The sequence below is a fragment of the Xenopus laevis genome, chromosome 6S, assembly GCF_017654675.1.
Source record: "Xenopus laevis strain J_2021 chromosome 6S, Xenopus_laevis_v10.1, whole genome shotgun sequence".
NCBI classification, from domain to species: Eukaryota; Metazoa; Chordata; class Amphibia; order Anura; family Pipidae; genus Xenopus; species Xenopus laevis.
Genome location: NC_054382.1, coordinates 78,369,760 through 78,382,683, shown reverse-complemented (window position 1 = coordinate 78,382,683; position 12,924 = coordinate 78,369,760). Strand labels below are relative to the sequence as shown.

At 38.5% G+C, this 12,924-nt stretch overlaps 1 protein-coding gene across 4 annotated transcripts in view; it reads left to right on the top strand.

The window, feature by feature from the left end:
• The window catches only part of gfod1.S (glucose-fructose oxidoreductase domain containing 1 S homeolog), a 53,651-nt gene extending 41,958 nt beyond the window's left edge, over nt 1-11,693 (top strand). For 3 of the 4 annotated variants that reach the window (XM_041567751.1, XM_018241011.2, XM_041567752.1), the window contains one exon: nt 10,614-11,693. In XM_041567751.1, the coding sequence (XP_041423685.1) occupies nt 10,614-11,533 (920 nt within the window). In that variant the 3' untranslated portion in view covers nt 11,534-11,693. The remainder of the gene's footprint in view (nt 1-10,613) is intronic. The other variant, XM_018241010.2, reaches the window with a different exon arrangement.
• The last annotated feature ends 1,231 nt before the right edge of the window (nt 11,694-12,924 follow it).

Below are 12,924 nucleotides of genomic sequence, written 5' to 3'. Positions count from 1 at the left end.
AATCCACACAAGGACAATGAGAATGTACAAACATGTACCAGGTTAATTGGCTGCTGATGAAACTGAGCATAATGTGTGCTGTATGAATGGGACTGCATAAAATATGTGCACTGCGTGAAATGTATTGTCATTAAATAACATAGAGGATAATAATAAATGTTATGTCTAAGTATTACCATAATTATCTATATGGAATGGAAAAAGGCTAAATAGAGCTAGACAAGTTTTACTAGCATTACTGGGAATTATAATGGGCAAATCTGTCCTGTTTCGCTTCGCAGAGAAATTTGCGAAACTCCAGAAAAATTTGCAAAAAGTATTGAAGTCAATGGGCTTCAAAATAATTTTGATGCGCGTCAATTTTTATACATGCGACTATTATCCCCCAATTACACCAGATTGGTGCATTTAGGTGCATTTAGACCATGGCACTGATCATCATTCACATTGAAGGGTTACTCAAAGGGCTAAGTGCAATATTCGGACAACAATCACCATTCTTTTACCCGCAATGCAGTTTTCCCCTTTATAGTTCCAGTAACATTGCAAGTGCCTGTGAGCATGTTCTGCAGCATGTGCACAGTTTGTCAATAAAGACTCAAATAAGCCCCCACTTTTGTGGCTTGTACAAGTTACTTTGCAGGTTGTTGTGAAGACATTTGTTTGCAAATAGCACCACTTCTGGTCCATGGCATCAATAAATCATTAGCATCCAATTTTCAAGCATGCGTTTGTAACCCACAGGACTCTTTTAGGGCACCCTAGACCTACTGGTAATTTTATGGTTTCCTTTGTGTCCAAGAATTGTATGCTAATGCTATTATTGACACATCATCTGCAGTCTACAATTGTGCATCATTGAGTGTAACTCAACAGAGCAAGCTGAGCGGGCTCACTGGTGCACTGGTGCTTGGTGCAAGATTGTAGTAAAACTTTCTGTATAGTGTCAGTATAGTGTAGTATTGTGTTTCATCCCATTTGTACTTGCACTTGTGTTAGTAAATTAGTTTTTTTGCTTATTTTAAAACTCCCTTGCCTCCCAAATCTTATGTTTATCCACAAAACTTCAGTGTGGCTCCCAAAACCACTCATATCCACTCTATTACTCGGGTCCAACAGTAAATAGTATGTAAAATACTAAATTGTACCCCTCTCTCTTTCAGAGGTTTACATTCCTTTTCCCTGTCTATATTAACTGTCATCTCCTATTACACTCTCTGCAATTTGATTTCCTCCCTATTTAGAATAAATGGCATTTGAGATCTGCGTCATCTGTATTTAAGAATGTTTAACTGGGTGATCCCAGTAACTGATGTTACCAAAATAAATTATAAGGCAGAAGATAAACAAAATAAATCTTTCTTACAAGCAGGCTTATCTAGAGTATAGAAGCTAGACCTCTATAAACAAATGCTGATATACGGCCTACACTTTCTGCTTCTCCAGTATTGTATCCCATAGTCCTTTTGTCACAAGGACAGGAATTAGTTGCTGGAAGCTGTTCCAAATCTCCATAGTTGTTTATAGGCTTTGTCACATGCTGCTGTGCTGCATAATATTCTTCATTTGCATTTCAGATTTATGATACAGCTGTATCTCTGTATAGTTCCCCCTTATGAAGAGATTATTTTCAGCACTTAAAGTCACTCAATTGTCTTGTTAAAGGATGATCAATTTAAATATCTTGTTTTTCTTTAAACTATTCTTGTGTGTTTATTTTTATTTTGTGTCTAGATTTTAAAAGGGATTAAAAACAGGTGTTCCATAGGCCACTACTCTGATCTTCCCTGATGAAAATGTCATATTTTGTATAATTTGTTCAATTTTTTTCCAATACTCATCAATATATTTATGGACTTTTCTTCTAAACCATTTTTCCAAAATATCACTAATCACATCACAAATAGAAATCTGGATGATATAAAATTTATGTTATAATATTCTGATTTGGTGTAACACTGGCCAACACATAACGGCACAGGTTGAATAAGCTTTTATTTAGCGTTTACTATGCATGGTGAATTTACATAGTGTTGGGTTGGCCCACCGGGATACCAGGAAAACTCCCAGTGGTCCCAGGGGTCAGTGGGCCCTCTTGCTTCTGACTATTTTGCCTATTTGATGGTCTTTCTTTATTTTTTTATGGGAAAAATGCTTAATAATGGAATATAGTAAGTAAAAGACTAGGAGAATAAAGAGGTTGAGTGAGGAGAGGAGGAATAATAGTCTGGAAAGTGGGCCCACAGTCTAAGGTTTTGTGCTGGGCCCTTGTCATCCCAGTCTTAGGGCTCTTACACACGGCCGTTCCGACCTGCGCTCCCCTGCGTTCCGTTTTTTGGCGTTCAGCCGCAGGGGAGCGCAGGAATAGACGCAAGTCATTATTTGAAATGGGGCTGTACTCACTCAGGCGCGTGTAGGCGCCGAACGCAGGTTCAGACGCAACATGCTGCATTTTTCCTGCGTTCGGCGCCTACACGCGCCTGAGTGAGTACAGCCCCATTTCAAATAATGACTTGCGTCTATTCCTGCGCTCCCCTGTGGCTGAACGCCAAAAAACGGAACGCAGGGGAGCGCAGGTCGGAACGGCCGTGTGTAAGAGCCCTCACACTGAATTCACACAACAAATAAATGTTTGACCCCAAGTAAGCTTCTTCTCTTTAATCATAGTCTTTGCCATTTTTTTCTACCCTTTTTCTATCCTAATTTCACAAATGTATATTGTATTTCAGCTACTGTTCACTTGGCCACTTCTCTATTTTAAAGAATAAGTGACATCTGCATAGACACTTCATTGTCTAAAAAGCTACATTTGAATGATAAAAAATAAAAAACAATGTTATAACCCCCTCGTTTGGCTACATACATGTTGTAGCTTGCTAATACCCAACATATGGATATCTTCATTTTTTTTTGTTTAATAGCTGCAGAGAACAAAGATTTTCCACCTGATTTAGGTTTTAGGGTAGGGTTATTAGGACATTTACCTTGGGAAGCATTAGAAAGTCTCGCCCCCTAAAAACATTAATGGGGTTATGTAATAAAAGGCACAACGTTTGTCCGGGTACAGTAACCCATAGCACCAGGAAGCAAATACTGATCATCCGTAAACATCTTATTGGTCAAACATATTGGTTGCTGTGGGTTAACTGCACCTGGGAAAATGTAGTACGCTTTATTACATATGGGGGGTTAATAACTAAAAATTTAACTTTTTTATAGAATAAGCAAAGCTTATTACAACCTAAAATAACTTGACCTAGTTAGCAAGATCCCTTTTTAAAGTCATTTTTCATTTTCACTGTAGGATTAAACTTGTGTTTTCATCATGGGAATTGACTTGCTTCCCACCATAGTGCTAACGTCATGTTTGTGTTGCATGCCGAATATGAGCCCATTTCATTTCCAGAAATAAACAAACTGAAATTTCGAAATAGAAGGAACTTTTGAGCATATCAATTCAACTGTCACCCTGTGATGCCAAACCATGCATAATGATGTATTTACTTATGAAAAAAGTTCACATGGATAGTTATAAATAGTTTTCAGTTCTTTGGAATATCTCATATCAGGATGAAGCCAACCATTTTATTATATTTCTTCAGTGGGTTACTAAAATTACAGACATCTTTTGGTTTACCGTTTTACAGTGCTTTTATTATAATGATTTTCGATAGTTGCATGTTAAGGAGCCAGTTACAAGGGTTTTTCAGAGCAATTAAGCTTAAGGTTTTTGTGGTTCAGCATGAGTCTAGGGGGCAAATTTACTAAAGGGCGAAGTGACTAACGATGGTGAAAATTTACTAGTGTGACGTCATTTCGGTACTTTGCCAATTTACTAAGGGTCGCTGGCGTAACTTCGCTAGCGAAGAAGATAGATTTTGGCAGTACTTCTCTCCCTAACACCTGGTGAATTTGCGCTCTGGTGAATGGAGGTAACTGCGCAAATTCACTAAGATGCGAATTTTACTGAACGTTACCTTGCGCCAGACTTGCCTTCACCACCTCAGACCAGGCGAAGTGCAATAGAGTAGAGAGGAGTTCCTCAAAAAATAGTTGAAAAAAGTCCCAAAAAACGCTGGCGACTTTTCATTTTTCAGGGTGATAGGCTGCAAAAGATCGTAAAAATGTATCTGGAGTACCCAGCTTCCCCCCTACATTTCCTAACATATGGCACATAAACTATACACTGGGCTCATGTGTAGGGCAATATAACAACTCTATTTTATTTAATTAAGCTTCCCTGGGCTTGTGTAGTGTAATGTATTTGCTGCAACATATACGTCTATTGAAATTTAACTTCCCGCGTATGCAAATTAGCCAACGCTAGCGCAACTTCGCTTTGCTTGCCGCAGTAATGCTAGCGCAACTTCGCCAGCGTTCGGCGCCCTGGACACAACTTCGGATTTGAGTGAATTAGCGTTGTCCTGGCGAATCTACAGCTGGCAAAGTGTTGCGATGTGTGCAAAGCTGTTGCTGGCAAATTTTCGGAGGTTAGTGAATTTGCCCCTAGGAGAGAATATTGTGGGTCTGCTCCAATTCTAGCAATAAAGTAGTTGAAGAGTATAGTAAGGCCTAAGCTGTTATTGCTATACCTGCCAACATTCTAAAATAAAACCTGTGACCACTATTCCAAATTTCAGAATTCAGGTCAGGTGCACACATGCCATGCCCAACCGCTATATATATCTTATGAATCAAAGGCAGATTATAGGTGTCATCTCTCTGCATGCTTTTTAATATATTTACATGATTTTATAAATTGCCCTTGCCTGTAAAGCAAGTGTTTACATTAATTGTTTCGTATTACCAAGCCACCAATTTATCCTTAATTAGCCAACGATTTATTAGGAATTTCTGTGTCCTTTTTAATGGCAGTGTGATCATCTTCTTAGTAACCAGCATTTCTGAAGTAAAGGTAACAATCAAATAGGCGTAGGGTTAGCAACTTACTGTGTTCAAAAACTTTGATTGCGTGACAGTGATGTGGCCTTCATTGCAAGTAAAGGGCAATATAGTACAACTGCAAATTAGTGCATAAAGGTTTGCTTGTGTTCTGTGCTGTTAGTGATATTAAATAGCTAATATAGATGGTATAATAGTAATATTAGTGATATATTGGTGGGCCCCCATTTCTGGCATTTTGTTTGCCAGCACTGGAATTATTTGGGCTGCAGCAGGAATCATACTTAGTCGTACTGTTCTACTGTTCTGTATTGTGCAATGGAAAGTACTGTCTCCCTTTAAGACATATAAGAAGTGGAACAACATGGTAGCATTGTCATTTTGATTGCTACTTTGCAGTGTCCAGGTCCTGAGTTTATCCACATGTGCTTTAAGCCTTTATTTAGTTCTGGTATGGCATTGGGTTTCCTCTAGGGGCTTTGGTTTCCCCATATAGATCAAAAACATAGTGGCAAGTTAATTGGCTTCTTAAAAAGTTAATCCGATGGGGTGGGTGCCTGTGGTAGGGAAATTCCATTGGGGCATTGACTCATGTGAATGAATAAATATTCCCTGTAAAGAGCTGTGAAATGTGTTGGGGCTGTACAGTGCCTTGCAGAAGTATTCTCTCATTTTAATTCTACACTGAATTTTACTTCTCTGTTATATTTTATTTCAAAGCAGTTTAACTCTCATTAATGCAAGAAATATATTTGCATACATATTAATTATGTACCATTTTTTGTGCGTTGTTGATTTTGGCCCATTCTTGGATCTGTAATGCCTTTAGATTCTGCTAGTCTTCAGATCGGGACTTTGACTGGGCCGTTGTATTCATAGTTTTTTTTTTTTGTCTCCCGTGTTTTACTTTGCCTTTGTGTTGAGATGAATATCCTGCTAAAGGATAAACAATTGCTCAAGTAAAAAGAGATTATCTTGCAATATATCCTGTGTTGTACCATCCATTGTTCCCTTTTCTGCTGATAAGAAGCTAAAATGGATATACTGTAGTTGTTGCATGCCTTGATCATACCTCCCCATTGTCCCATTTTTTGCGGGACGGTTCCGATTTGACAGCTCAGCCCACAGTTTCGGATTGTTACTGAAATGTCCCGACTTTCTCTCTGGTCGCCTGTATTGAACAGCCAGAAAAAGATAGAAAGTTTCTAAAACTTAATTGGCTTTTGGCAGAGAGCCTAGAATATGTGGCAGGTGCACTTAGATATTTTTTGTAACAATTTAAGGTAAGCAAAGAAACAATTGTAACAATTTAAGATAAGCAGGTCTCTTGGGGAAACTGTGACTTGCCGTTTAAAGTAAATTCACCTTCATTAGCAACTTTCATAACTTTTCAAATTTTGTAAAATGAACATGGTAATTAAGGGGTGTGGTCACAAAAATGGGAGTGATCAAAAGAATTGCAGCGATTCACGCGGCAAATCTTTTTGTCCCTCTTTCTATTTCCAAAATGTTGAGAGGTATGCTTGATGCCATTCATTAGAGGTGCTTGCTCACAAATACACTCCTTGCATTTCCCTATAGTTGTGCTCTGTACCAATTTATCCGGCTGGCCTCCTGTTCCAAACTACTGGTACAAGAGTCCTACACAGGTCTGTTTTTCCAGACCCGCACCCAACCCTTAACACTATCACAACCCGTACCTGCATTTGTGGCCTCATGAAAACCTGCCCCCCCCACCAACGCTTTAAGTGACGCCTCAAAATCACTTATTTTCTGCAGAGTAAAGTACATTAAAGCTGATTTTACATTTTGTCTCCCCCCCATGCCTATAATGCACCTACATGTACCAAATGGCCGTTCGCGCTCAAGATATTAATGATAGTCTGACCAAATCCTGACCACATTGTGGGTATTCCGCTGGTACATGCAGGTACCCCACCAGCTACTGCCAGCTTCACGCTAGAATTCCAATTCCCACTGTTCTGAATCAGTACACACAGCAGACATCATTTTTATGTCATTTGTGACATAATGTGCATTTTATGTTATGTATTCTTATTTTGGGTAACTTTGCCTGAGCATGGAATCTTTGATACACTGCTTTATCTATTTAAAGTACAGCTCATTGGTAGTACATTGCATCCCTTTGCAGCACAAGGAAGATTATGTTCCCTAATGCTGAACAGTACTCACATGCCTTGCAGTTGTGCCAGCAGCATGTGAACTTGAGTATAGTTTAATGAACATCACATGTATTTGGTTTATTCCCATGCTTCCTTAAAGGAACGGTAACATCAAAAAACTAAATTGTTTTAAAGTAATACACATATAATGCAGTGTTGCCCTGCACTGGTATAACTGCTGTGTTTGCTTTAGAAACACTACTTTGTTTATATAAATAAGCTGCTGTGTAGCAATGGGGGCAGCCATTCAAAGGAGAAAAGGCTCAGGTTACACAGCAGATAAGCTCTGAAGAACATAATGTTATCTGTTATCCACTATTTAACCTGTGCCATATACTGTAGCCTTTTTTCAATTTCCGCCATTGCTACACAGCAGCTTATTTATATGAACTATAGTAGTGTTTTTGAAGCAAACAGATCAGTTTTAAAAGTGTAGGGCAACACTACATGATATTTTCAATACTTTAAAACACTTTCATTTTTTGGTGTTACTGTTCCTTTAATGGACAGTTCTGCAGGGCAATTTAAAGGAGCAAACTGACCATCGGTTTCTTGTTGGAGAGTTGAATTATATTTATATAATTATATATGGTAACTGATGACTATCCTGGTTCAGCTAGAGAGCCATAGCTTGCTTTTGGTGGAATCTAAGAATATACTTTAACTATAATTGAGCAGCTATCCAACTCATTTTTGACTGATTAATGAAAATGTAGAGTTTGAAATTCCTGTAAGTAATATTATATAGCGGCTTCCACTCTTGTTAGAAACCATATGAATGCAATAGTTAAAATGTACCAATAAATGAGAATTCTTTGACAACAGATTGGCTCCTGTATACATTCTTTTCAATCTTATGGCAGGGACCAGTGCTCTTATTAAGTCTGCTTTGATGAACTGCATGCAAGGACGCAAGAAACACTGGGATTAACTGGTTTATTGACCTGCCAGTAATTCCAGAGCTCCCTTGACAGCAAGCCCCCACCTATTTGGCATTTCAGAATTAGACACTATACAGGGAAAAAAGGGTTGTCAGGAATGTTATAGTTTTATGTTTGCATCTGCTAATTTTCCAAATGATTTAGGGCTCTTACACGCCATTTTTTCTTGCGCTCCCCTGCGTTGCGCTTTCTTCCGTTCAGCCGTAGGGGAGCGCAGGAGTAGACGCACTCAATTATTCTGAAGCTGTACATGTAAGCGGCAAACACAGGTGGGACGCAGCATGTTGCATTTCACCTGCGTCCAGCGCATACATGCGTCTGTGTGAGTACAGCCCCCTTCAGAATAATTGAGTGCGTCTACTACTGCGCTCCCTGTGGCTGAACGGAATAAAACGCAACGCAGGGGAGCGCAGGAAAAAACGGCCGAGTGTAAGACGCCTTATTGTGCATCTGATGAACATTGCCTTCTCTTAAAGCAAGCCTCATGGAACAGACCAACAAAGGGGTACATGTATTCACCCTTTGCGCCTTTTAAAAATCCCATAGAAATGAATGAAGAGAGGCGGTTTTTCACTCTAGCGCACTGTGGTTATCTATAACTTCACTCTTTGATAAATATACCCCAAAGAATTAAAGGCTCCCCAGTATTTATGTTGAGATCTTGGCGACTATGATAAACTTTAGTTTTGGTGTAAATTTTTATTCATATTTTTTCAGACACAAAATCGGTTTAAACATAACATTTGCTTCCTTGTGACTGAAGCAGTTCTCACGTACACCTCCATTCTCACAGCACCAGCTGCTGATTTCCTGTTACTTTTCACAAGGCTGACAGGATGCAGTTGCACATTCTAGAAACTGCTCAATAGCGCTGAGGTTTAATGAAGCAATGTCCATGCTTGTTGCCAGCAGAGGCTTGATTAATGCTGCTCACAGGGACTAGCTATATTAAAAGGTTAACAATAGAGTTATTTTATATGCTCAGGGATCCCAGTCTCTAACAAGACCACGTACAGTACTCTATAGTAATCTATATAATGCAGTGAGCTGTAATATCCTGCCATCGGTAATAAATGAGGTGGAGTGAATTGCAATTTTAAATAACGGCATGGGATCTGTTATCTGGAAAGCCATTATCCAGAAAGATCTGAATTACAGAAAGCCCTTCTCCCGTAGACTCCATTTTATCCAAATAATCCAAATTTTTAAAAATGATTTAATTTTTCTCTGTAATAATAAAACAGTACATTGTACTTGATCCCAACTAAGATATAATTAATCCTTATTGGAATCATAACCAGCCTATTGTGTCTATTTAGTGTTTAGATGATTTTCTAGTAGATTTAAGGTATGAAATTCCAAATTACGGAAATATCCATTATCAAGAAAGCCCAGGTCTCAACAGCTGCTCAAAGCCCACTGAGCAATGCCTGTTTGTGAACTTAAGACAGCAGCATTGTTAAGATATGATGTCTCTTTGGATATGAGCTGAATAATTTCTTCTCAGACACCATCGGAAAACTTTGTGATTCTAATTTGAATCCCTCACAAAATGTTTATTGTGGCTGCTTGATATCAAATTAAAGGAAATGGTTGCTTTTTCTCTGAACTGTATAAAACAACTAAGACTTACACACACACACTCATGGAAATGAAGCTGTAGGTACTGTGGAGCCATAGATGCGGCTAAAATAATAAACCAGCAATACACATATGCTTCACAATGGACTAAGGGGCCCATTCACTAAGTTCGAGTGAAGGAATAGAGGAAAAATAGTTCGAATTTCGAATGTTTTTTTTGGCTACTTCGACCATCGAATTGGCTACTTTGACCTTCGACTACGACCTTCGACTTCGAATCGAACGATTAGAACTAATAATCGTTCGACTATTCGATAGTCGAAGTACTGTCTCTTTAAAATTTCTTCGACCCCCTAGTTCGCCACCTAAAACCTACTGAGGCCAATGTTAGCCTATGGGGAAGGTCCCCATAGGCTTGCTAACAATTTTAAGATCGAAGGATAATCCTTCGATCGATGGATTAAAATCCTTCGAATCGTTCGAATCGAACGATTATTCCTTCAATCGTGCAAAATCCTTCGTCTTTGATATTGGAAGTCGAAGGATTTTAATTTGGCAGTCGAATATCGAGGAATATCGAGGGTTAATTAACCCTCGATATTCGACCCTTGATACATCTGCCCCTAAGAGTGGTAAAATGACATGGATATGTTTGTTGGGGTCACTTTCCACAACAACAACAAAGAAATTGACTGAGTTTGCCATTTTATTGTAAATATTATGTATATTTCTATTAAGATCCACTTCTGTATTTACATTCTAAATGTCAAACTACTGCCTTTGTCTACATCATGCTGAAGGTTCATTTTGTTATAAAGATATGATATAATATAATATTATATTATAATATAATATTATATTTGATAAAATAAGATATCATTATTTGGAGAATTTCTCACCTTAACTGGATTTATAAGGGATAAAAGTACCATTTTTATCTGCTGGATAATTTAGTTGAATAAGTTGAATATATCTTTAAGGTTATTTCTCCTTTTCTGTCTTGTAGGTATTGGGAAAAACGTCATTTGTGACCGAACAGCTACCCCCTTGGATGCATTTAGAATGATGTCAGCCGCACACTACTACCCCAAGCTAATGAGCATCATGGGAAATGTCTTGCGGTTTCTTCCAGCTTTTGTGAAGATGAAGCAGCTAATACAGGAAGGTTATGTAGGTGAGCTTCAAGTGTGTGAGGTTCAAGTCCACAGTGGAAGTCTTCTGGGAAAGAAGTACAACTGGAGTTGTGATGATCTCATGGGTGGAGGTGGTCTGCACTCTGTTGGGAGCTATATCATTGACTTGCTGACTTTCTTAACCAGTCAGAAAGCTGTGAAAGTTCACGGACTATTGAAGACCTTTGTAAAGCAGACAGATCATATAAAAGGAATACGTCAGATTACCAGTGATGATTTTTGTACATTTCAAATGGTGCTAGAAGGAGGAGTGTGCTGCACTGTCACTCTTAACTTCAACGTCCCCGGCGAGTTCAAGCAAGATGTCATTGTTGTAGGCTCAGCTGGTCGACTTATTGTAACAGGGATAGACCTTTATGGACAAAGAAACAGCTCTTCTGACCGTGAACTGCTTTTAAAAGACCCAACCCCTGTCAGCAACTCCCTTTTACCTGAAAAGGCATTTAGTGACATTCCATCCCCATATCTTAGAGGAACTATTAAAATGATGCAGGCAGTGCGCCAGGCATTTGAAGACCAGGATGACAGGAGAACATGGGATGGTAGGCCGCTGACCATGGCTGCCACATTCGATGACTGTCTTTATGCTTTATGCGTAGTTGACACCATTAAGAAATCCAACCAGACTGGCGAATGGCAAAATATTGTCATAATGACTGAAGAACCTGAACTGAGTCCTGCATATTTAATTAGTGAAGCAATGCGCAGAAGCAGAATGTCTTTGTATTGTTAGCTTAGAAATCGCTTGAACTTAGAATATCAATTTTAAGACCCTTAAAGGAACAGTTCAGTGTGAAAATAAAAACTGGATAAATAAATAGCATGTACAAAATACATTTTTTTTTTTAAATATAGTTAGTTAGCCAAAAATGTAATGTACAAAGGCTGGAGTTAGTCAGCGACTTTAAGGGGGGCCACATGGGACATAACTGTTCAGTGAGTTTGCAATTGATCATGCCACATGTGCCCCCCCCTCAAGTCTGATTGGTTACTGCCTGGTAACCAATCAGTGGCAACCAAGAGAGCTGAAAAGCAGGAAGTAGTGTTCTGGCTATTATGTTAGACATCTAGTCACTCCAGCCTTTATACATTACGTTTTTGGCTAACTACATTAGAAACATTTTTTATTTTGCACAGCCTATCTGTTTACCCAGTTTTTATTTTTACACTGAATTCCTTTAAAATAAACTTGTGCCAGGGTGAATGATGCAGCTTTATGATGCAATGCATTTATATTGGATTCAGAAAGAAATAAATGCTTCTCTGTCCATATCAGATAAAACTGTGAACTTGTATGAGAATGTATTTTATGGTTGAATTGGTACACAGAAAAGAAATTATATTATTTTGCCTTGTGTATTTAAATCAAATGGGTTATCACTGAAGATGTCTACTTTTCTGTAGAGGATGCTTGAAAAGAAAATTTATAGCAAAATGTGAATGCTACTGCCACTGGATTGTATTATGAAACCTGTACTGAATATTTTAGCTGAGATGTTATAGTGTTGGGCTTTAGTATCACATCCAGAAATGTATTCTGAAAGTGGAAGTGATCTCAATCATGCCCCAGTATGCTTCAGTGGTGTCCAGACATAACAGTGTTGTAGGCCATACATTCTGCGCTTAAACACTGTGCCATAAGCAAGATAAAATAAAATTATCAAAGTTTAGATTCAGAGCCATGGAAATATGTTTTGTGATATGGTGAATGCATTAAAGTGAAATAATTTATAGAAATGTCCTTAGCGTTTTGTAGAGGTTTTTTGGTGGGTGTTGATTGAGTAAATATCCTTCTTAATGATTTCAGAGACTCCAGCTTCTTGAGCTACTGCAAACAATCATAGGTGGGGCATTTGAAAATATTTAGAGGCCCTAGGGCTTTCCCACTTTCCAAAGCATCCAATCAGACTGGCACATTCAACTACAGGTACTTCATCCTTTCCTGTTCCAGGCAAGTGTGAAGCAACTTGTAGGATTTGCCAGCCCAAAACAAGTGGGGCTCAATAAATAAATGAAATCGTATACATCTTGCTGATGTGACTTCAAAATTATACAGCAAAAGATTTGTATAATTTAAAATATATAATAGCATTAAGGACTTGTCAGCTCTACTGAATGTTACTG